We start from the raw sequence: 23,095 nt of genomic DNA, 5'->3' as shown, positions 1-23,095 counted from the left end.
AGCTGGTCCAACAAAAAGATCAACAGACAGATTTAATATTGTGGGGCGATTTTCAGGATTCTAGAGAAAACAGCGAAGCAGGGGGAAATCCCGATAGAATCGGGAAACACGATTCTCTCTGGAGAGCAAGTCGAGTCCTCGGGGGTGGGGGACATGCCCTAGCACTGCCCCTGGCATAGGCTGACATTACCAATCTGGCAGTGCCACCCCAGCAGTGCCAACCTGGCAGCGTAACACTGGCCCTGCCAACCTGCCAGTGCCAACCTGTGCCAGTGTGGGCCCTTGTAGGAGCCCCATGGGGGGGGGGGAGGGGGTTCCATTTATCTGTGGTGGGGGAAGAGGGGAAGAGTACATGAGGTTAAGGGGTTACATGTAGGCATGGGGGTACACTAGCAGGGAACGCCAGCGATACTTCAGCAGTGGTGCGGCGGGAGGAGCCCCCAATGAATGTACAATAGTGGTTGGGGGGGGTGGACGAGGGCCCCCAAGTTTTGTTGGGAGGGGGATGATTGTCTTCAGGGGAGGGGGAAGCTCCCAGAAACTCCATGGCGAGCGGGGGGGGGGGGGGGGGGGGGGGGGGGGACTGTTCTGTGCAGCTGAGGAGCTACACACTAGTTTTCAGTCTGAGCCTGACACTTTGAAAAAGTATGACAAGATTCCGCCCACTGAATTAACGAAGATGCAAAAAAATTGCCGTCAGTTCAATTTGGTAATAAGAGCTGAGAGTGAATTATTTCAGTAATTCCTACAACAATACCTTTAATGTATCTTTCTCCTTCTCCATGCGCTGATATTCCAACTGTTGCTTTACTAGTGCAGCCTCCTTCGAGCAGATCTCATCCTTCAGCTGGTCGATGTGGTGGTTCATGATCTTCAGCTTGCGTTTCATTTCAGCTATCTCATCCTTAAAGAGGGAAATGATAAAAGTGAATAAAAGCAATCTCAAACACTTTGTTAAACTATAAAAGACAGCTGAAAGGTTTCTTCTTGTTCCAACACTGCATACACTCATTCACCTTGCATGATTTCTCTTCATCATTCTTGAAGCTGTCGATTGCATTAAATGGTATGGTGAAACTACTAGTGCTAGGCACTCTCTCTTGCTATAACCATGTTGCTATCATCTATATGCAAGACCACACGCGATCAGCAGTGTGTTAATTAGGCTTAGGGAATTGTGGTGGGGCAAGTATCAAAGGCCAGATCAACTTTGTCCAAATACACACTTCGAGCAAGGATCGCAACTTGGAAGTTAATTTCACCTTTGCTAACTTTGAGGTGATGAAGCCAATTGTATATATCTGCCCAGTTTAGCAAAAGTCAAGGACTGAAATTTCCTAATCTGTGCCACTCAGTTTTTCATTGAATAATCATCGCAAAATCACAGATGTGTTATGGCTCAGAAGGAGGCCATTTGGCCCATCATCTCTGCACTGGCTCTCCAAATGAGCATCATGACTCAGTGCCATTCTCCTGCCGTTTCCCCATACCGCTGCACATTGTTTGTATTCAAGTAATCATTTAATGCCCTTTTGAATGCCTCAATTGAATCCACCTCCACCACACTTCCAGACAGTGCGCTCCAGACCCCAACCACTCGTTGTGTGAAAAGTTTTTTTCTCACATCACATTATTCTTTTGCAAATCACTTTAAATGTGCGCCCTCTCGTCTTGATCATTTTACGAGCAGGAACGGTTTGTCCCGATCTACTTAATTCCAGCCACCATTATTTTTGAACATTTCCATTATATCTCCTCTTAGACTTCTTCTCTCCAAGGAGAACAGTCTCAACCTCTCCAATTGATCCACTAAGTGATTATGGAGGCCTCTAAAGCGGAAGGCAAAGCAAAGCTTTAATTTCACAATTACAGTGTAGCTAGTAAATGAACATTGCCAAGCCAATAAACTTGTACATGAGTCTGAACCCACTGTGGGTTCACTGCCCTAGTTTCTAAAGTCATCAGCACCTCTCAAATGAGTGATATCTTTGTACCATACTCTCAGCAATGTTGTTTCCAGCACTGTGTTGGATACATTAGGCAAGGTGTCCATCAGCCCTTCCGGCGTCCAAATAGAGAGTAAGGTTATGAAAATTAGCTCTGTTCCTTTTCACAGTGTTTGAATGTTAATGCTCAATATGTGACCTGCACACTGACATCCACAATCAAACTCAATTATTAGATTGCATTACTTTTCGTAATAATGTAAATGTCGTTATAATGAAAGCAGGTTATTTTGCGAATAAAATTAGCCCCGATGGCTGTGAAATTCATTTTCTAATTCTCCATTATCAGCTGCATAAGGATGTTTGTCTGGTTCCTTACAGCCCTGCATTGACTAATTAAAAAGATTAACTACATGATCCGAACTAGGTTATAATTGGCCTCAGAAACCCCAGGCTGGTGTAAAGATGGAAAATCAGCTCCGGATGTGTTTTCACACTGCTGAAAATCATCATAGAATCATCACAGAATTTACAGTGCAGAAGGATCCCATTTGGCCCATCGAGACTGCACCGGCCCTTGGAAAGAGGCATCCCACTTAAGCCCACTTAAGGAAAATAAATAAATGGTACTTTGTGAGGACAAGGCTGAACTTAACCGTGATGCCTTCCCAAATCGGACATCTGCTGATATTTCCCTTCCGTGCTCACTAATGAAGAATGAATGGTCCGCTAAAGCGGCTATTGTCACTTGTGCAGGTGTCTGCTAGCGCGGCTGGATCTGGAAACTTCCTGATCCATCAAGCTGAGATTCACAAAAGGCAACAAATTAGTAACGGTCACCGATTCATCCACTCTTTTTCTTAACCTTTTTTTGGGAGGAGGGAAAGAATTTTGATCTTCAAAGCGTTATTTTCTCGCCAGTTTTCAAATGTTACTGTCCAGAGTACGTGTGGTGCGCACCAGCATCAAATTACGCTTATTGCCCCCTCCCCACCCCGCCAGCCTGAGAATGTTTTTGTTTGGGGGATCTCACTAGCGTAATCCTGACTTGTGAACCCAGTAGTGTTATAGGCTGCAGGTCTGGATGCGCTGTAAAAAGTTGTTGCTGACATCAAGGACGTGGCATCACCACAACAGTCAAACCACCGGCTGTGCTAAGTACAGCCTGAAAATAGCAGCATGGTGCCTTGACGCAAGCCCGACCTTTCGGCTTAACAAAACGGTGACAAAGCTGCAATTCCCAATGACATTCCAACACCATGGTGAGGAAAAGTAGAAGAGGCTGCTGGAGGCGTTTCGAGCCAGCATGGAGGATGACTGTTTCAGCTGATCTGACTTGGAGACACTTCAAATGTCAGCCAGCAGGCATTGACTGTCAGTGACAAAACAGTCACAAGGCACCCACATTAAAAAGTCCACACGGTTACACTGGAAGGTATGCATGTTTTTATACTGCGGGGAGTTACAGTCAATAACTTTTACACAGGAGACAGGTCTTTTCTTTTTGTCCTTAAACTTACCTATCATCTACGGGCTCAAACTGAACCAGCCTGGGACCAGCGTCGCAGCGGAAAGGCCAAATAGGGTGGTCACAAGGACTTCAAACTAGTAAATAGGGGAGGCCTCGGGGGAAGTCAATACAGTTTTATAAAGAAGTCACGGGACAGATAGTAAAGGAACAGTCAGGAGTCCTACTTCAGGTGCAGCAGGCAATGGCAAAACTATAAGAAGTATATTGATGAAACCAGGAGAGAGAAATGATAAACCGGTGAATGAAACATCAGTGCTGAGGGTCAGGTTAGAGTTTACGGCCCACATAAGAGTTGTATATACAAATCCACAGAGTGTAAGGAATAAATTCAGTGAGCCACAGGCACAAATTCAAATGAGAGATTACGATATAGTTGCCATTACTGAGACATGGCTGTGGGATTGTCTGGACTGGGAACTTAATATACCCCGGGTTATAAGATTTACAGGAAGGATAGGAAAAATGGCAGAGGCTACTCGGGAGTAGCCTTACTGATTAGAAACAGAATCAATTTATTGGTGAGAGGATATAATGATGGGAAAGCATCGTTATGGGTGGACCTGAGGAACAGTAAAGGATCGAAAGCTATGATGTGGAGATGCCGGCGTTGGACTGGGGTGGGCACAGTAAGAAGTCTTACAACACCAGGTTAAAGTCTAACGGGTTTGTTTCGAATCACGAGCTTTCAGAGCACTGCTCCTTCCTCAGGTGAGCATTCATTCATGATTCGAAACAAACCTGTTGGACTTTAACCTGGTGTTGTAAGACTTCTTACTGGATCGAAAGCTGAAATAGGTATTGTGTACAGACCCCCTAGTTGAAATGAAATGAAAATGAAATGAAAATCGCTTATTGTCACAAGTAGGCTTCAATGAAGTTACTGTGAAAAGCCCCTAGTCGCCACATTCCGGCGCCTGTTTGAGCAGGTTGGTACGGGAATTGAACCGTGCTGCTGGCCTGCCTTTGTCTGCTTTCAAAGCCAGCGATTTAGCCCAGTGTGCTAAACCAGCCCCTGCTTGCAGGTCGGAAGTGCTAGATTGTATAAATGCAGAAATCATGCAAGTGTGTCACACAAAGGGAAAGGAATATTACTGGAGGACTTTAACTTTAACATAGATTTGGAGAGGCAGTCAAGCATCTGTCAAAAAAGGGCTACTATGTTCCTCTGTTCAATGCCTTGCTAGGGTAGACTTCTTCTTAGGTGGCCCCTTGGGATTGAGGATGACTTGCTTCCATTCCAGTTTGATGGGCTCTGAGCTGGCTGATAATTCCAAATTGCAATCTGCACAGGTGGGGCAGGTGGTGTTTGAAGGGTTGGGCTGATGGGCTGTTTGGAGCTTTGTGTGCTCTCTCCAACCCCTCAACTTCGCCTCTGCACATTCCCGATGAAGTTTGCTGATGCATTCGATGCCTTTGAAAATGACCCTTCTTTGTTTTGGTTCGTCGCAAATCAGGGTCTCCATGAGTCAATGAGCTTGCTGGCCATCTGCAGGAATGTTTTGCACTCCGACTGTTCTCCAAGGAGTCTCTTGCTGTGACCAGATTCTGAGCGGAGCAGTTGCTTTGGAAGTTTGGTGTCTTTTGAGTGATTACTGCCTCAATGCTGGGTAAGTTGGCTTGGAAGAGGACACTGCTGTGAGGTCACGATTCATGAAGGCTCCGCCTTCTCAACCTTGCCCCTTGTCTGAGGTGTGGTGATCCTCAGGTTAAATCACCACCAGTCAGCTCTCCCCCTGAAAGGGGAAAGCAGCCTATGGTCATCTAGGACCATGGCAACGTTACTTTTACTTAACTTTATAGATTGTTTATGTTGCCAGTGGATTTTTGGAGGATCTTGCCACCCCTGGTGGAACTTCTCTAGCTTGTCCCCTAGAGCTTGCTCCACCATTTGAAAAGATCATGGCTAATCTGCTTGTGTTTCAAATTCTACATTCGCATCTACCCCGATAACCTTTGATTCTCTTGTCAAACAAGAATCTATCAACCTTTGCCTTCAAAATATTTAATAATTCTGCCTCCACCACGTTCTGAGGCAGAGAGTTCCAAAGCCACACAACCCTCTGACAGGAAAAATTTCTTCACATCTGTCCTAAAAGGGCAATCCCTAATTTTGAGACAGTGCCCTCTCTTCTTCTTAAGCAGCCCCTCGAAGCTGAGGATGACTTGCTTCCATACTAAAAATGAGTTCTAAGGTGGCTGAGAAGCCCAATGTATGACCAACAGTCTCTGTCACAAGTGGGGCAGATGCTGGTTGGAGGAGCAGGTGTGTGGGGTGCCTGGGTGGCAACGCGCTCCTTTCACTGAAGACATTTGGCTTCAGCTGGCTCTCGCTGATAAAACGCAACGTATTCAGCTCCTTCCAGGGTGCTTTTCTTCCACTTCGGGCGGTCTTAGGCCAGGGATTCTCATGTGTGGGTGAGGAGGTTACACTTTTTCAAGGAGGCTTTGAGAGTGTCCTTGAAGCATTTCCTCTGCCCTCCTGCGGCTCACTTGCCGTCTCAAAGATCTCAGTTGAGCGTTTGTTTTGGGAGTCTGGGCAATTGGCCTGCTCAGTGGAACTGATCCAGTGTAGTCCCTGCTTTGACGCTGGGGATATTGGCATGAGTGAGCACACTGGTATTGGTGTGCCAATCGTGCAGAGGAAGCACTGGTGGTATTTTGCCAGGGTTTTGTGGTGCCGACGGTACATAGTCCATGTCTCTCAGCCATATAGGACTGCTCTATAGACGATCCTGGTCTTCAAACACTCTCTTCCCCAGGCAATGGAAGGCTAAGTTGGCACACTGAAGGCAGCATTGAACCTTGTCATGGATGTCTGCCCTAGAGTAGGCTCCCAAGTTATGGAAAGTGGTTTACATTGTCCAAGGCCTCATTGCGAATTTTGCTAACTGGCGGGGCAGTGCTGGGTGGCAGGGGCAGTTTGGTAGAGGGTCTTTGTCTTACAGATGTTTAGGGTAAGGCCTATGCTCTCGTATGCCTCAGTGAAGGTGTTGATGACGGCTTGGAGCTCGTCCTCAAGAGTGTACGCAGCCGCAAGCATCATTTGCATACAGCCGGGATATCCCACCGGTGTGAACAGCTGGTGGTTCGTACCCATAATTTCTGTTGCCGTCACCATTTTGGGGCTACATTGGTGTTGATCGCTGAGTGGATTAAACAGTGGTCCGTCCAACTGCCATCGGTTCTGATCATGGTGTGGGTGATCTGCATAGCCTTGTGGTCCCTTGCTTGGATGATGATGTAGTCGAGCAGATGTCACTGCTGGAGCAAGGCTGTTGCCATGAGGCCTTTTTTTTTAAATCATTTACTGATGTGGGCTGGATAGGCCAGCATTTATTGCCCCTCCCTCGTTCTTGTCTCTCTGACAGGGCAAGGTATTGGTTATGACAAGGCCGTGTTCTAGCAATTTAGTCAGGAGCTCTGGCGTTGATGTCGCCAAGGAGGGTCAACTTGTCACGCATTGGGACTTGAGCCAATGATTGTTCCAGACTGCAGTAAAGATTTGATTTTGGGTTTGTCTGTAGTTTCCAGTATTGGGCTTACGCCCTGAGGACTGTACCATGCTGGTTCTGGGCTAGGGTGAGCTGAAGGGTCTTGAGACAATTGTTTATCCCACAAGAGGAGTCTCTGAGATGGCCAACTAGTTTGCTATTAATGGCAAAGTCAACCACATGGAGACAGAGATCTTTTTCTGTCTATAGCATACAAGACTACGGGCTAAGCGTTGGAAAATTAGATACAGTTTAGTGCTTGATGGCCAGCACAGACACTGCGGGCCGAAAGACCTCTTTTTATGCTGTAAAACTCTCTTCCTTCCCAGGAGAAGATGTACTCAACTTGTTCCTTGAGCTGGCCTTACCCTGGCTGCTGGGTCTTGCTTAGGGTGGTGATGTCAATGCTGAAATGTCTAAGCTCCTGGGGAACAATAGCAGTCCGCCATTCCGGCCTGTCACAGTTGGTGTTGTCCATGGTCCTGATGTTCCAGGTCCAGACCTTAATTTTAAGAGGTGGAAGATGCTTGTGAGTGAGTTCTTTCACCATGGGGTGGCCATTGTACACCAGTTACCACACAGGAATGGCAGAGCAAAGCCTTGGCCCAGCGGGCAGGAGTCCAAGGCAACTGGAGACCAGGCTCCTCTGTGTGGGCCTAGGACATACAAGCAGACATGTTCCCACTGTCCTCCTTCCTACAGCACCTCTCCCCCTGGGATTCATAAAGTGCAGTGGCATCTGCTCTCATTGCTGAAGTCTCATTCTTTATATCCCATTCTCCTCACTGAAGTCTCCCTCTTTATACTCCACTCTTCTCGTTGAAGTCTCACTCTTTACAGCCATGCTTTCTTCACTAAAGCTTTGCTCTTTTTTTTATTATTCATTTACTCGATGTGGGCGTCGCTGGTTAGGCCAGCATTTATTGCCCTAGTTGCCCTTTAGAAGGTGGTGGTGAGCTGCCTTCTTGAACCGCTGCAGTCCTTGAGGTGTAGGTGCACACACTGCGCTGTTAGGGGGAGAGTTCCAGGATGTTGCCTCAGTTACAATGAAGGAACAGCAATATATTTCCAAATCAGGGTGGTGAATGACTTGAAGGGGAATCTCGAGGTGGTGCAGTTCCCAGGTATCTGCTGCTCTTAGTCTTCTCGATGGTAATGGTCGTGGGTTTAGAAGGTGCTGACTGAGGAATGTTGGTGAGTTGCTGCTCTCCTCACTGTAGCCTCGCTCTTTATACCCCATTCTCCTCACCGAAATCTCGCTCTTTATACCGCACACTCAGCGCCAAAGTCCCGCTCTTTATACCGCACACTCCGTGAAAAAGTCCCACGGTTTATACCCCACGCTATTCGGCAAAGTCCTGCTCTTTATACCCAAATCTCCTCACTAAAGTCTCGCTCATTATACCCACTCTCCTCACTAAAAGTCTTGTTCTTTATACCCAAATCTCCTCACTGAAGTCTCGCTCTTTACAGCCCCACTCCCCTTGCTGAAGCCCTGTCCTTTACAGCCCCACTCTCCTCGCTAAAGTGCCTCCTTGTTCTGGACTCACCCACAAGAAGAAACATCCTTTCCACGTCCACCTTGTCAAGATCATTTAGGATCTTATATATTTCAATCAAGTTGTGGTGAATGAGATTCACACGGTATTATAATCTGTTCCAAGTATATATATGTATCAATATTGTAAGTGCAGTTGCACTACCTGACCACCAGGGGGAGTAGCTCTGGGAGTACGCGAGAGTTTGTACTGGGCTCCCCCCTTGGCTCCGCCCAGAACTCCTCCCCCTGGAGCTGCTGGATAAAAATCCGTGCCACAGGGTCAGCCAGCCAGTTCACCGAAAGTTCAACGGCTAACAGGCTGGCCCTGTTGTAAGTATATTAAAACCGCTATTCTAATCCTACAAGCACGTGTCCGTAGAATTGATGGTTCCATCAATTTAATATACTTACGAAACAGTCGAAGTAAATCATGGAAGCAGCCCTCAAGCCCGGACGCCTAGAACTCGACCCGCAGGATGCAGAGGCTAAAGACATTTTTTCCCACTGGCTGAGATGTTTTAAGGCCTACCTGGCAGAAGCCAGCACCGCTGGAACAACGGAGGAACAAAAACTCAGCCTACTGCACGCGAGAGTAAGCCACAAAATCTCCACACAGCTAAATCCGGCCGGTTTTTACACCGCAGCACTGGCGATATTGGGCAAAATGTACGTTAGGCCCATTAACGAGGTTTATGCACGCCACGTGTTTACGACTCGCTGTCAGCGGCCTACAGAAACGCTAGCCGAATTTGTACGGGAACTGAACAATCTTTCTAATAACTGTAATTATCAAGCCGTTACCGCAGCTGAACATAGGGAGCTTGCTGTGCGGGACGTTTTCGTAGCGGGCCTTAGATCTAACTCTGTGCGCCAAAGACTGCTAGAAAAGGGGGCCCAGGACTTAGATACCACTGTGGAGGCTGCTACCAGTATGGAAGTCTCCTTCCGCAGCCTCACGTCGTTTCCTGCGGACCCCGCGACCTCATCGTGGACCCCCGACCAACAATCCCCCCAGGCCTGTGCGGCACGGCCCCCCAGCTACCGCGCTGCCAAAGCCAGTTACTCTGCTGCCCCAGCCAGCTACTCAGCTGCTCCAGCCAGCTACTCAGCTGCCCCAGCCTGCCATTTCTGTGGCCAAAGCCAGTTACTCTGCGGCCCCAGCCAGTCACTCTGCTGCCCCAGCCAGCTACTCAGCTGCCCCAGCCAGTTACTCAGCTGCCCCAGCCTGCCATTTCTGTGGCCAAAGCCAGCACCCGCGGCAGCACTGCCCAACCCGATCTGCGACCTGCAGCTGCTGCGGGAAGAAAGGCCACTATGCCAGAGTGTGCCTCGCGAAAAGGGCCCCAGTTTCTAACTCCCCAGTAGAGAGAACAAATCGCTCCCAACACCAGCGGACCCGCGGGGCCCGAAACGCTGCGGCCTACGCCTCGACTCCGCCCCCTCCCGCCACGTGCGATCCATGGGGGCCGCCATCTTCGCAAACCCCCACCATGCGGCCGGCCACGTGCGACTCATGGGGGCCGCCATCTTGGACACCATCTTCCTCACCGCTCACCACGTGTGATCCATGGGCCCCATCTGCATCTCCATGCTCAGATAGCTCATCTGAAGACTATGACTTCCCCGGGCACTCATCACGCGGCCCGCAACTCAGCGCAGCGATCCTGCATCAAGCTCGCCAGAACGTACCGGCATCTACTCGACCGGACGCCCACTCGGAAGACTACGACTTTCCTGGGCACTCATCACGCGGCCCGCAACTCGACGCGGTCACCCTAGATCAATCCCGCCCCAAGCACCTACGAAGTTCGATGGCGGAGGTCCAGATCAACGGGTACAGCACGCCATGCCTCTTTGACTCCGGGAGCACCGAGAGCTTTATACACCCAGAGCTGGTAAGATGCTGTTCGCTTCCTATTTTTCCTGTGAGCCAAACTATCGCCCTCTCTTCGGGCTCCCACTCAGTCCAAATCCAAGGACGCACCATCGCTACGCTCACAATTCGAGGCGCTAGTTATTCAAAACTTAAACTTTATGTCCTGCCTGACCTCTGCGCGCCACTCTTATTAGGCCTGGATTTCCAGTGCAACCTCAAGAGACTCACCCTCAGCGACGGCGGGCCCCTGCCCCCCACTCACTATCTGCAGCCTAACCACGCTGCCCATCTCCCCCCCCCCCCCCCCTCTCTTCGCCATTCTCACTCCAGATTGCAAACCAATAGCTACTCGCAGCAGACGATACAGCCTACAGGATAGGGTCTTTATCCGATCGGAGGTCCGACGGCTGCTCAGTGAGGGGTTCATAGAGGCCAGTAATAGTCCCTGGAGAGCTCAGGTGGTGGTCGTCAAGACCGGGGAAACATTTTGCATGGCCGTCGACTATAGTCAAACCATAAATCGCTTTACGCTCCTAGACGCGTATCCCCGCCCCAGAATTGCAGACATGGTTAACCAGATCGCCCAATATCGGCTACTTTCCACGGTGGATCTGAAGTCTGCTTACCACCAGCTCCCAATCCGCCCGGAGGACCGCCACTACATGGCGTTCGAGGCCGATGGCCGCCTCTTCCATTTCCTCCGGGTTCCCTTCGGCGTCACTAACGGGGTTTCGGTGTTCCAACGAGCAATGGACCGAATGGTAGACCAGTACGGGCTGCGGGCCACGTTTCCGTATCTGGACAATGTTACCATCTGCGGCTATGACCAGCAGGACCATGACGCCAACCTCCACCGTTTTCTCCAGACGGCACAGAAATTAAACCTCACTTATAACAAGGAGAAATGCTTTTTCCGCACAAACAGACTGGCCATCCTCGGCTACGTCGTGGAGAACGGAGTCCTGGGCCCAGACCCAGACCGCATGCGCCCCCTCTTAGAACTCCCCCTCCCTCATTGCCCCAAGGCCCTCAAATGGTGCTTGGGGTTCTTTTCATACTACGCCCAGTGGGTCCCTCAATATGCGGACAAAGCCCGCCCACTCTTTAAGGCCACACGATTTCCCCTGTCTGCTGAGGCGCGCCAGGCCTTCAGCTGCATCAAGGAGGACATCGCCAAAGCAGCCATGCGGGCGGTGGATAATCCACTCCATTTCAGGTTGAGAGCGACGCCTCAGAGGTAGCCCTAGCAGCCACTTTAAATCAGGCAGGGAGGCCCGTTGCATTTTTCTCCCGTACCCTATCCGCTTCAGAACTCCGACACTCCTCTGTCGAGAAGGAAGCACAAGCCATCGTGGAGGCTGTTCGTCACTGGAGGCTCGTAGGTAGGAGGTTCACCCTCATCACCGACCAATGATCGGTTGCCTTTATGTTTGACAACTCGCAAAGGGGCAAAATAAAAAATGATAAAATCCTTCGGTGGAGGATCGAACTCTCCACCTATAGTTACGATATTAAATATCGACCGGGCAAGCTCAATGAGCCATCGGATGCCCTATCCCGCGGGACATGCGCCAGCGCGCAGATCAGCCGTCTTAAAGCCATCCACGTTGACCTCTGCCATCCAGGGGTCACCCGGCTCGCCCACTACATCAGAGCCCGAAACCTGCCTTTCTCCAACGAGGAGGTAAAAGCCCGTCACCAGGGATTGCCCGATCTGTGCAGAGTGCAAACCGCACTTCTATAGACCAGACAGGGCCCACCTGGTCAAGGCTTCTAGGCCCTTTGAACGCCTTGCGATCGATTTCAAAGGGCCACTCCCCTTCACTAACAAGAACATTTATTTCCTCAACATCATCGATGAGTTCTCCCGATTCCCTTTTGCCATTCCGTGCCCCGACATGACCTCCCACACAGTCATTACGGCCCTGCATAGTGTCTTCACCCTGTTCGGTTACCCCAGCTACGTGCACAGCGACCGGGGTTCGTCCTTTATGAGTGACGAGCTGCGTCGGTACCTGCTCGACAAGGGCATCGCCTCGAGCAGGACTACCAGCTACAACCCCAGGGGGAACGGGCAGGTGGAGAGGGAGAACGCGACGGTCTGGAAGACCGTCCTACTGACCCTCCGGTCTAGAAAACTCCAAGTCTCCCAATGGCAAGAAGTCCTCCCAGACGCGCTCCACGCAATCAGATCCCTCCTCTGTACAGCGACAAATCAAACCCCTCACGAGCGGCTCATCACTTTTTCTAGGGGCACTACCACGGGGGTCTCACTTTCGGCGTGGCTGAGGACGCCAGGCCCGGTTCTCCTTGTTGGCCCCCTTGTTGAAAAGGTGCGCCTCCTCCATTCCAACCCACAGTACGCATTCATGGAGTTCCCGGACGGTCGCCAGGACACAGTATCCCTTCGGGACCTGGCACCCGCTGGATCCAGCCCCCCCACCCCCTCTGAGGAACCCCTTACCCCGTTCCCTATGCTGCCGCCCCCTCGCACCCCCGATTCCGCAAGCTCGCCCCACCGGTTCCACGCGCCAGTGCCAGCCCGCCCCCAGCGCCTCCAGTCTCCGGTCGAGCCAGAGGTGTATGAAGTTTGGACGAGACCCGCCCCGGAGTCTGCCATCGTACCCCAGCTCTCAACACCCACCCAGCCACCGCAAGAGGCTGCAACCCCGGTGCTCCGCAGATCGAAACGAACAATTCATCCACCGGACCGACTAACTCTGTGAGCCACCACCCCCGCCGGACTCGATTTTTTTCACAGGGGGTGAATGTGGTGAATGAGATTCACACGGTATTATAATCTGTTCCAAGTATATATAATGTATCAATATTGTAAGTGCAGTTGCACTACCTGACCACCAGGGGGAGTAGCTCTGGGAGTACTCGAGAGTTTGTACTGGGCTCCCCCCTTGGCTCCGCCCAGAACTCCTCCCCCTGGAGCTGCTGTATAAAGATCCGTGCCACAGGGTCAGCCAGCCACTTCACCGAAAGTTCAACGGCGAACAGGCTGGCTCTGTTGTAAGTATATTAAAACTGCTATTCTAATCCTGCAAGCACGTGTCCGTAGAATTGATGGTTCCATCACAAGTCACCCCTTATTTTTTGAGATTCCAGTGAAAAAAGCCCAGTCTGCCTAACCTTTCCTTATAATATATTCTGACTCCACCCTGAGGGATAAAGATAAGGTAGATGGGAAGCAAACTTTGCCCTTTATTGAGGGTCAATTAATTTAAGGTAAGGGGCAGGAGATTTCAAGGGGATTTGAGGAAAAGCTTTTTCACCCAGAGGGTGGTGGGAATCCGGAACTCACTGCCTGAAAGGGTGACAACTTTCACATCATTTAAGAAGTATTTAGATGAGTACTTGAAACATCATAGCATACAAGGCTATGGACCAAATGCTGGAAAATGGAATTAGGATAGACAGATGCTTGATGGCCTGCACAGACATGACGGGCCGAAGGATCTCTTTCTGTGCTGTAAAACTCTCACTATGACAGCAGCTGGGCCATTTAGTATTGCAGAAGCTTGGAGAATGAAGGTTTCCCGTGATTGTTTGCTTTCCATCACAGCCCAGTCAGTAATGAGCAGGCCTCTCACAGGTACAGTCAGCCTTGCCAGTTGGAGTCTTTGCCAATCTGCCAGGCCAAATCCACTCAGAATCCCATTAACCACCTGGTGTAGGTCGGCACTCTGCGATCTCAAGCATTGCCATAGCCGCTGCTTCTGCTTAAAACTATCTGGTTATAATTACGAAGCAAAGGCTGAAAGCAGTCCAATATGTTACAAGCAACAAAAACTAAAGCTCAGGATTCAGATCAAAACTGGCAAACTCAACCTTCACTGTCACTTAGCATTTATTAAATCTTGACCAGCTCACGATTTCAATTCATGGCTCACCAGCACTCAATCCTACCTATTTAAACATCCAGGACCATTTCACTTTCCATGGAGTACCTCTAATTCCCGTTCTTCCCAAGGAGCTCAACGTTTAAATGTGGTATCACAGCATGATCCATGTCGTTTATTTATACATTTAAGCTAAGTTGTTTTAAGTTGTATCATATTTGAGGTGCGAGCAATCTGGAAATATATCTTAAAATGTACTTTATTCCAAGCATGTCTAAAAAAAAACAGCAACTTATAAAATACACATTCCACAAAATCACAGTCCACAGTTTGAACAACTTTTCCCGTTTTTACCCCCTCCCCATCCCCCTCCACCCTTCCTGCCGCGAAGTACAGTTCCTCAAACATCCCACCGCATCTCAAAACCCTCCACTGACCCGCTCAACCCAGACTTAATCTTCTCCAACTGGCAAAAGTCGTACAGGTCCCCCAGCCAGGCCGCCACCCCCGGAGGTGTATCCGACCTCCAATTTAGCAAGACCCTTCGCCGAGCAACCAGAGAGGTGATGGCCACAATGTCGGCCCCCTCCAGCAACTCCAGCACTTCCAATACTCCACAAATTTCCACCAATGGGTCCAGCCTGACCTCCACGCCCACAATCCTAGACAGCGTCCCAAACACCACTTCCCAATATCTCTCCAGCTTCTCACAACCCAAGACAGGTACATATGATTCGCTGGTCCTCATCCACACTTCTCACACTCGTCCGCCACCCCCTGAAAGACCCCACTCATCCTCGGCCAAGTCATATGTACCCGATGCGCAACCTTAAACTGGATCAAGCTCATCCTCGCGCAGGAGGAGGTTGAGTTCACCCTCCGCATCGCCTCACACACAATCCCCAACCTATTTTGCCCCCCAACACCTCCTCCCATTTGTTTTTGATCCTCACCACCTGCTCCCCCAACCACCCAAATATGTCCCCAGTTCTTCCCTCCTCCAACTCATCCGGGAGCAAAATGTTTACTTTTAACCAACCTCCTCAATTGTTGGACAAGAAGATGCACCTGCACCAGAAGGAGCAGCGCCAGCACCTGGAAAGCCACCTGGAGGACCACCAGCACCTTGATATAGCTTTGTGATAATAGGATTGCAGATTTTCTCCAGCTCCTTCTGTTGGTGTTCGTACTCATCCTTTTCAGCAGTCTGGTTCTTATCCAATCAAGTGTATTCCGGCAACTTGGGAAACACTCTCCACCCTTTTCGCACCAAGACCCTCAACTGCATATATCTAAATTCACTCACCCTCGGTAACTCAAACATCTCCTGCAACCCACCCAGACCTATAAACTTCCCTTCCGAGAAGAAGTCCCTCACCCTTTCCAGTCCCTCCACTTCCCCGACATCCCACCCATCTCCCCTGGCTTAAACCTGTGATTCTCACACAGTGCATCAACACCGACATCCCCTCCAACTTAAAATGGCTCCTCAGCTAATTCCACACCCTGACCGTCGACTGTACCACCGGGCTCCCTGTACACTTCCCCGTAGCTAATGGCAGCAGAGCGATCACTAGGGCCCTCAGGCTGGACCCCCTACAGGACTCCTCCTCCATCCTGAACCAATCCACCCCCCCACCCCCCTCCACCGTCACCTCATCTTCTCCACATTCACTGCTCAATAATAGTGCAGCAAGTTTGGTTAAGCCAACCCCTCTTTCTGTCCCTGCCTCTGTGCAACAGAACCCTCTTTACCCTCTGCGCCTTCCTTACCCATGTGAACTCCGAAATCACTGTCTCCAACTTCCGGAAGAATGCCTCAGCGAAAAAGAACGAGAGGGTCGGAAAACAAACAGGAACCTTGGCAGCACATTCATTTTTACCAGCTGCACCCTCCTTGCCAGTTTCAGGTATCCCGGGCTGGATTCTCCGGTCGCCGACCGAAAATCGAGTTCGGCGATTGGCCGGAGAATCAAAGTTCCTGGCCGAATCGGGGCGGCGCCGCTTTCACGATGCTCCGGTCCCTCCAAAACGACATACTCAGAGAGTACCCGCACAAAGTACTGACGGCTTCAGGACATTGCCTGAGGCTGGTCCCCCGATGCTCCGCCCCCAACCGGCCGAGTTCCTGACGGCGTCGGTTGTGTGTGGTCTCATCCGTCGGGAAATCAGCGGGGCAGCTGCCGACTCAATCCAGCGCCAATCCGTGGGCTTTAACTGGGGCTGGGGAACTGTGGAGGGGTGGTCCGGGGCACGCAATCTGGCCAAAGGGGGGGGGGGGGGTACTATTTCGCGGGCCAGGTCCCTGAGCGGCCTCCACCATGTAGCACGGCACGGCCGCTGCAGGCCGCCATCATGCGCATGCGCGGCAATGGACCCGGCTATTCTCCGAGCCGTATCGGCAGCTAAAGCCGGGTGCTTTGCACTGCCGGCATGCTAGTCCACAGCCAAACGGAGGATCGGTGACAGTGTTATGCCATTTTGTCTGGTGTAAAATGCCACCGTTCCCAGGCCAGCCTGGGGACATTGCCTCCGAATCGGAGAATCCAGTCCCCCATCTTTTAAAATCCCCCCAATCTTCTTCATCAATGCCGTCAGACTCCACCTGTGCATTGTAGCCCATTCCCTTGTCACTTGAATTCCCAAATACCTAAACTTTTCCCTAGCTTGCTTGAATGGCAACACCTCCAAGTTGGCCTTCTGTACCACCTTGTTCACCGGAAACACCTCACTCTTCCCGACATTTAACTTATACCTAGAGAAAGCCCCAAAACTCTCCAATATTCCCATGATCATTCCCATACTCTCCAGTGAGTCCGACACAGACCACATTAGGCAGTCCACAAACAACAACACCCAGTGTTCCCTACTCCACCTCACAATCCCCTGTCACTCCACAAACCTCCTGAGGGCCATTGCCAAGGGCTCTATCGCTAGTGCGAACACCTCTGACTCGTTCCCCTATGCAGTCCAAAACTCTGTGAACTTGTTTGTCTTACACTTGCCACCTGAGTTGCAAAGAACAGACACACCCATGCCATGAACTTCGGCCAAACCCACACCTACCCAAAATGTCAAATAAATAACTCCACTCCACCCGATCAAAGGCCTTCTCTCCATAGAAACAATAATCTCAGGCACCCACCCCCCCCCTTGTGGAGTCATAACCACATTTAAAAGCCTTCTGATGTTGCAAGAGAGCTGCCAACCCTTTACAAAACCCGTCTAATCCTCCTCGGCCACCCCTGTCACGCATCCCACCATCCTCCCCGCCAACTTAGCCAGCACTTTCAAGTCCGGATTCAACAACGAAATGGGACTATCTGACCCACACTTCAATGGATCCTTCCCCTTCTTCGGAATTTGCGTGATTGACGCCTGTGTCAATGGCTCTGGCAACTTGCCCTTCCCCACCACCTCACTAAACATCCCCAACAAATGATCTGGAAATATATCTGTTATAATAGTTATTAGTTGGCTCGTGTGGATCTGAGCTATGCTGACTGGTAAGATTCCTCATTTGATCCTCGACTAAACTAGATGTTTCCAGCAACGAAGCAGTCGGGCCTCTTTGCACTGCCTTTGGGCTCGGGAGAGTAAAATCATGAATTTTCCTGTTCGGGAATGTTCACGTGTGGAAGACTTCAGCAAAGGCATTGTTATCCAGCACAAATCAGTGAGGTAGACCATGGATTTATGCAATAGAGTAAAACAGTGATAGGTAGCCCACTCTCCAGCTCATTATTGACCTCAATGGAAATGAAAATCAGGAAGAGATGTTAAACAGGCTGCCTACTCATACCACACAAAGTCAGAATCTACCCCATTGATTTCAGGAAGAAAATGGATAAAATGCCCTTCCTGGCCCTGCACAATTAAGCTTATTTGAGAATGAGGTGGTCGGTTTTACAGATTTCCCACAACTAAAACATTTCTACAGGACATGGGGGGTGATGGTCAGTTAACTCAGTTGGCTGGATGGCTAGTTCATGATGTGGAGGGAAGCAAACAGTGTGGGTTCAATTCCCATACCATCTAAGGTTATCCATGAAGCCCCTCTTTCTCAACCTTGCCCTTCGCCTGAGGTGTGGTAACATTCGGGTTAAATCACCATCACTCAGCCCTGTCCCTCATTTTGCACTATAAATGGGTGGCCGGCATGCCTGAGAGGAGTGAGCGATGAGTTCTGAATCATCAAATTGTAGGTATAAGTGTAAGCTCCTGTCTGCTATTCCACTTCAACGAAAATTAAATGGGTAAAAACAGGACCTTGCCACAGTTAGTTACTGAAATTTGGAAAGTTGATCGGGTGAAAGAGGTCAGTAAGTAAGTGACTCGTGCACCTCAAGCTTCTTACTTGAGGAACACAGAGTGAGTCATTAATCTAACATTGAAAGCAGCACAAGAACATTGAATTGTTTGATAATACTCAGTCAGAACTCTGAACGTTCTCCAATTAAGAGGCTCTATTGCCTCTGTAAAATTAATATCGGTCATTCTTTGCATAACAATTATACTTTGTCAATAAACTATAATCGTGTTTTTCGCTAACTGACATTTAATAGCCCCGAATGTTTGTAGCCTCGGAAAAAGTTGGAGCTGCCTTATTGTCACTGGGATAGTTCTTAGACCCCTAACCAATCAGCCTGTGAGGTGGGGAAGAGAGGGACAAGGTTAAACTGACAAAAAGTGGAGTAGAAATGATTAAAGCAATGACAGTTTAGAGGTGATGTTGCAATTCTGTTTTCCCCACAGGGAAGCTATGTCTGCAGGGAACAGGATCAGAAATTAGGGGCTGGTTTAGCTCACCAGGCTAAATCGCTGGCTTTTAAAGCAGACCAAGCAGGCCAGCAGCACGGTTCAATTCCCGTACCAGCCTCCCCGGACAGGCGCCGGAATGTGGCGACTAGGGGCTTTTCACAATAACTTCATTGAGGCCTACTCATGACAATAAGCGATTTTCATTTCAAATTAGTAACCCCAGTTCTGATTATACGTGACCTGTGACTGTGGCTCTCCCTAGGTGTGCAAAATCTCACCAAAGTGTCTCTTCTGCCTTGTGGTGGAATTGGGCATAAGAGACACCAAATTGAAGGGTTTTTCTTTAACACAATGGTTATACTTCAAATTTGGTAACATTCGTGCAAGTGCCAGATAATGTCCAAGTCCAACAAGAAAGGCCCAACCACCACTCTGTAATCAGTGGCAAGTTGACCATTATCATCACTGACTAGAAGCTTAAGTGGGCCAGTGGTATCTACATCCCAGAATCAAAAGCAGGGCCGAGTTCCTCACATTGCTGACTCCACCCGCACCCCCCCCCCCCCCCCCCCCCCCTCCATGCCCCAAACAGAAGACTTCTCCAGCACTTAAGTCCAAGTGGGTTATGTGATGGGATATTCATGCAACATTCACTGTATAGTTGCAGCCACCAAAAGCATGAAGGGTGGTATTGCCCACAACATAGTTGCCTGACTAGCTCCCTTGCTGCTGGCCAATCCAGACCCTGTTCACCTCCAGAGCACTGTGGTTCCACTTCAAGAGGATGCACTTGAGGAAATTGTTAAGCTTTCTCAAGCGGCACTCCCTGACCCATGACACCCACCAGTAAGAAGGTCAAAAATAGCAATGCCTTAGGAGTGTCATAACCCCCACGAGACCGAGGGGGATGAGCCGATTAACCTCCCCGTTAGCCTCATGGTGGGGGAGGGGGGGGGGGGGGGGGGGGGGAAGACCCAGCAACGGGATATTGGACTAGGGACAACAAAGCCAGCCCAGATAGGAGCCATGCTGTGCTGTACAGTGCCAGCTGGGACTTGAATTGTGCTTGTCCATGGTGTCCTTTGATAATAAACCTTTTTGTTGAACTCTCTTACCAGACTCCTCTGTGACCACTAAAAGGAACATCATCAACTCCAAGTTCTCTCCTAAGTCACAAGCATATTGCCATTCCTTCATCGTTGCCGGAATCTTGGAATTCTCTACCGAACACCATTACGGGAGCCATCACTACAAAGGCTGCAATATGCTTTGAGGAGAAGGACAAACGCTCACTTTCACATAACAACTTGGGTGGGCAATGCACGGATCCTGCCAGGGTCACCCACATCCCGAGAATAACTTTTATTCAACAAAAATATATTAAAACGTTGGATTTCGAGAAGTGGTGTCCATACCTGAGCTTCAATCAAGTTCTTGCTGTAAAGGTTTCTATCACACCGCACTGCCTCATAGAGGTTCTGCTGCTGTTTCAGCTTACTGTCAGCCTCTGAGATTTTCTTCTTGAAGTCAAAATTCTGCATCTCGTACACCTTAATTTCTTCCATATACTGAAGAACCTGCAGAAGAAATATCACTTGATACTTAGAGACATAATTTGATTACAGTGGTAAATATAGAAAAATCAGTCCAGTTGTTTGTTGCAGGTTTAAGTTTTTAAAGCAGTTTTGTTAACATGAAGTGGCTTATACGACATATTCGCACATTTCTTTCTAACTTTTAAGTTCACCAAACTTTCCTACCACTTTTTACACTTATCCCAGCCATTGAGAACTCTCGGGAGATCATGTTATTTGTAGGTTCGCATTCCATTCCTTTCGCAACAATGTGGCATGTCTCTTTGAAAAGATGGCTTTTATCCAGCCAGGTTGATATTTCCACTTCCTATACCAATCATCATTGCTCCCGAATGAACTGAAAACTGTCATAATATCCACTCCTGTGTATCATGAGATGCAGACAGGGAGTGATTGACACACAGGATAACCAATGAACACACATGACACAGAACAACCAATCACCAGACAGGACACCACCACTATAAAGCCCACAGGGCATTTAGGCTCTCCCTCTCTCACAGGACACAGCTAGGGAGATAATCGCAGTGCACAGGCCAATGAACATCATCACCATGTGGTAGAGAGCTAGTCTGGTCAAGCCAGTAGGAGGTTATCAGTTAGGTTAATAGAGTGTCAACCCACAGCAGATTATGTACAGAAATCAACAGGTTCAATAAAACAGTGTTGGACCATCTCCTGTGTTGGAAGCCTGTTTCTCGTTTAACTGCATCCAGTTGCAGTCAATGTCAGACCAAGACAGATAACACATCAAAAACATCCTGCCAAATAGAGCTGAAATGAGGGAATTCTTGCACTGTGGACACTTAGACCTGAGACAAACGTTTCACCTAGAACGGTCCAGGCTTACTTTCAGCTCCAAGAGATGAAAGACCATGTGGTATCCAGAGCTTAACACACATCTCCTTATGTTAATTAATGATTCTCAAAGCATTTCAATGTCTTTTTTAATGTATCGGTGAGGCTAAAGTCAATAATTTCTAGAAATGTAAAGTAATCAGATATGAATGTGGTTGCTCTTTACCACTTGCTTAGCTGGTCTATTGGCAGACATGGTCCAGTCAATTGATAGCCACTGATAAAAAGTCCAAAGCCAAATCACACTAAGAAGTAAGCCATGCATTGGGCAGAATCTAATAATCTCGTCCAAGGCAGGTTTGTGAGCTTTGAGGACAATTAATCAGACGGGAAGCTGCCCTCACTGCAGCTGCCCCCACTGCCCCACTGCCCTCCGCCTCCAGCTGATTAAATTCATGGTGGGAAGGCCCATGGGCAGCTTTCCTGGCCCACTACCAAGTGAGGCCGTCATGTGTTCACAGAGAGGTGGGTAGGTGGCTCGCCCTGCAGGGAACACGACAAGCAAACTCTTCCACTGTTACTCACTGCCTTACCAGGGTTGGTGACTTAATCACAGGCACTCAGTGCCTGACTGAGGGACCCGGAATTGGAAAGGGGGGGGCGTATTGAGAGCCAACACCTTGATGCCGACTCCTTCAAGACCGTCCCACCAGCTTGAGACCCACGCTCCGATCATCGTTCACCTGTACCCTGGGAACTGGTGAAGATACTGGGCCTCAGGTGGGTTCATATCAGTAGCAACCACTGCATCCCCCATGACAATGCCATTCAGTAGATTGGTTGGCCTCTGATTGCCTGGCAGCTCTCAGCAGGCAAACCTTCTGCCCCGGGTCCTTGATCACAGAGAATGCCCGCCACTGCCTGCCAAGTGCCTGAGTGCCATATGATGTGATGGGGCCCCCTTAAACGAGGCAACACAGGAATCTCGCCAACTCTCCATTTGGCAGATGAGGTCCCATAGCATCCAATAAATACCACACAGTGAGTGTATTTTCCACATAATTTGTAAATATGTACCTATATAAAGGGGCTGGTTTAGCACAGGGCTAAATCGCTAGCTTTGAAAGCAGACCGAGGCAGGCCAGCAGCACGGTTCAATTCCCGTATCAGCCTCCCCGAACAGGCGCTGGAATGTGGCAACTAGAGGCTTTTCACAGTAACCATTTGAAGCCTACTGGTGACAATAAGCGATTTTCATTTAATTTAAAGAACAGAATTTACAGAGCAGAAGGAGGCTATTCGGCCCATCGAGTCTGCACCGGTACATGGAAAGAGCACCCAAACTAAGCCCACACCTCCACTCTATCCCCGTAACCCAGTGACCCCACCTAACGTTTGGACACTACAGGGAAATTTAGCATGGCCAATCCACCTAACTCGCACATCTTTGGACTGTGGGAGGAAACCGGAGCACCCGGACGAAGCCCACGCAGACACGGGGAGAAAGTGCAAACTCCGCACAGACAGTGACCCAAGCTGGGAATCGAACCTGGGACCCTGGAGCTGTGAAGCAACTGTGCTAACCACTGTGCTACCCTGCTGCCCGTATGCACTATATATGAAGCTATAATTTTTGCACTATACTTTTGCAGCACATAGAAGCACTATAATTTTTTTCTCCTATTTCATAGAATCATAGAATCCTTACA

At 49.4% G+C, this 23,095-nt stretch overlaps 1 protein-coding gene across 2 annotated transcripts in view; it reads right to left on the bottom strand.

Annotated features, from left to right (window-relative positions):
• cfap58 (cilia and flagella associated protein 58) overlaps nt 1-23,095 on the bottom strand; it is a 257,337-nt gene that overhangs the window by 149,022 nt on the left and 85,220 nt on the right. For both annotated transcript variants that reach the window (XM_038773430.1, XM_038773431.1), the window contains 2 exons: nt 20,409-20,570; nt 758-904 (listed from right to left, as the gene is read on the bottom strand). In XM_038773430.1, coding sequence (XP_038629358.1) covers nt 758-904; nt 20,409-20,570 — 309 coding nt within the window. The remainder of the gene's footprint in view (nt 1-757; nt 905-20,408; nt 20,571-23,095) is intronic.

This window comes from Scyliorhinus canicula, chromosome 16 (assembly GCF_902713615.1).
Source record: "Scyliorhinus canicula chromosome 16, sScyCan1.1, whole genome shotgun sequence".
Classification (NCBI taxonomy): domain Eukaryota; kingdom Metazoa; phylum Chordata; class Chondrichthyes; order Carcharhiniformes; family Scyliorhinidae; genus Scyliorhinus; species Scyliorhinus canicula.
Note: the sequence above shows the minus strand (reverse complement) of the source record. Positions and strands in the feature narration are given on the sequence as shown.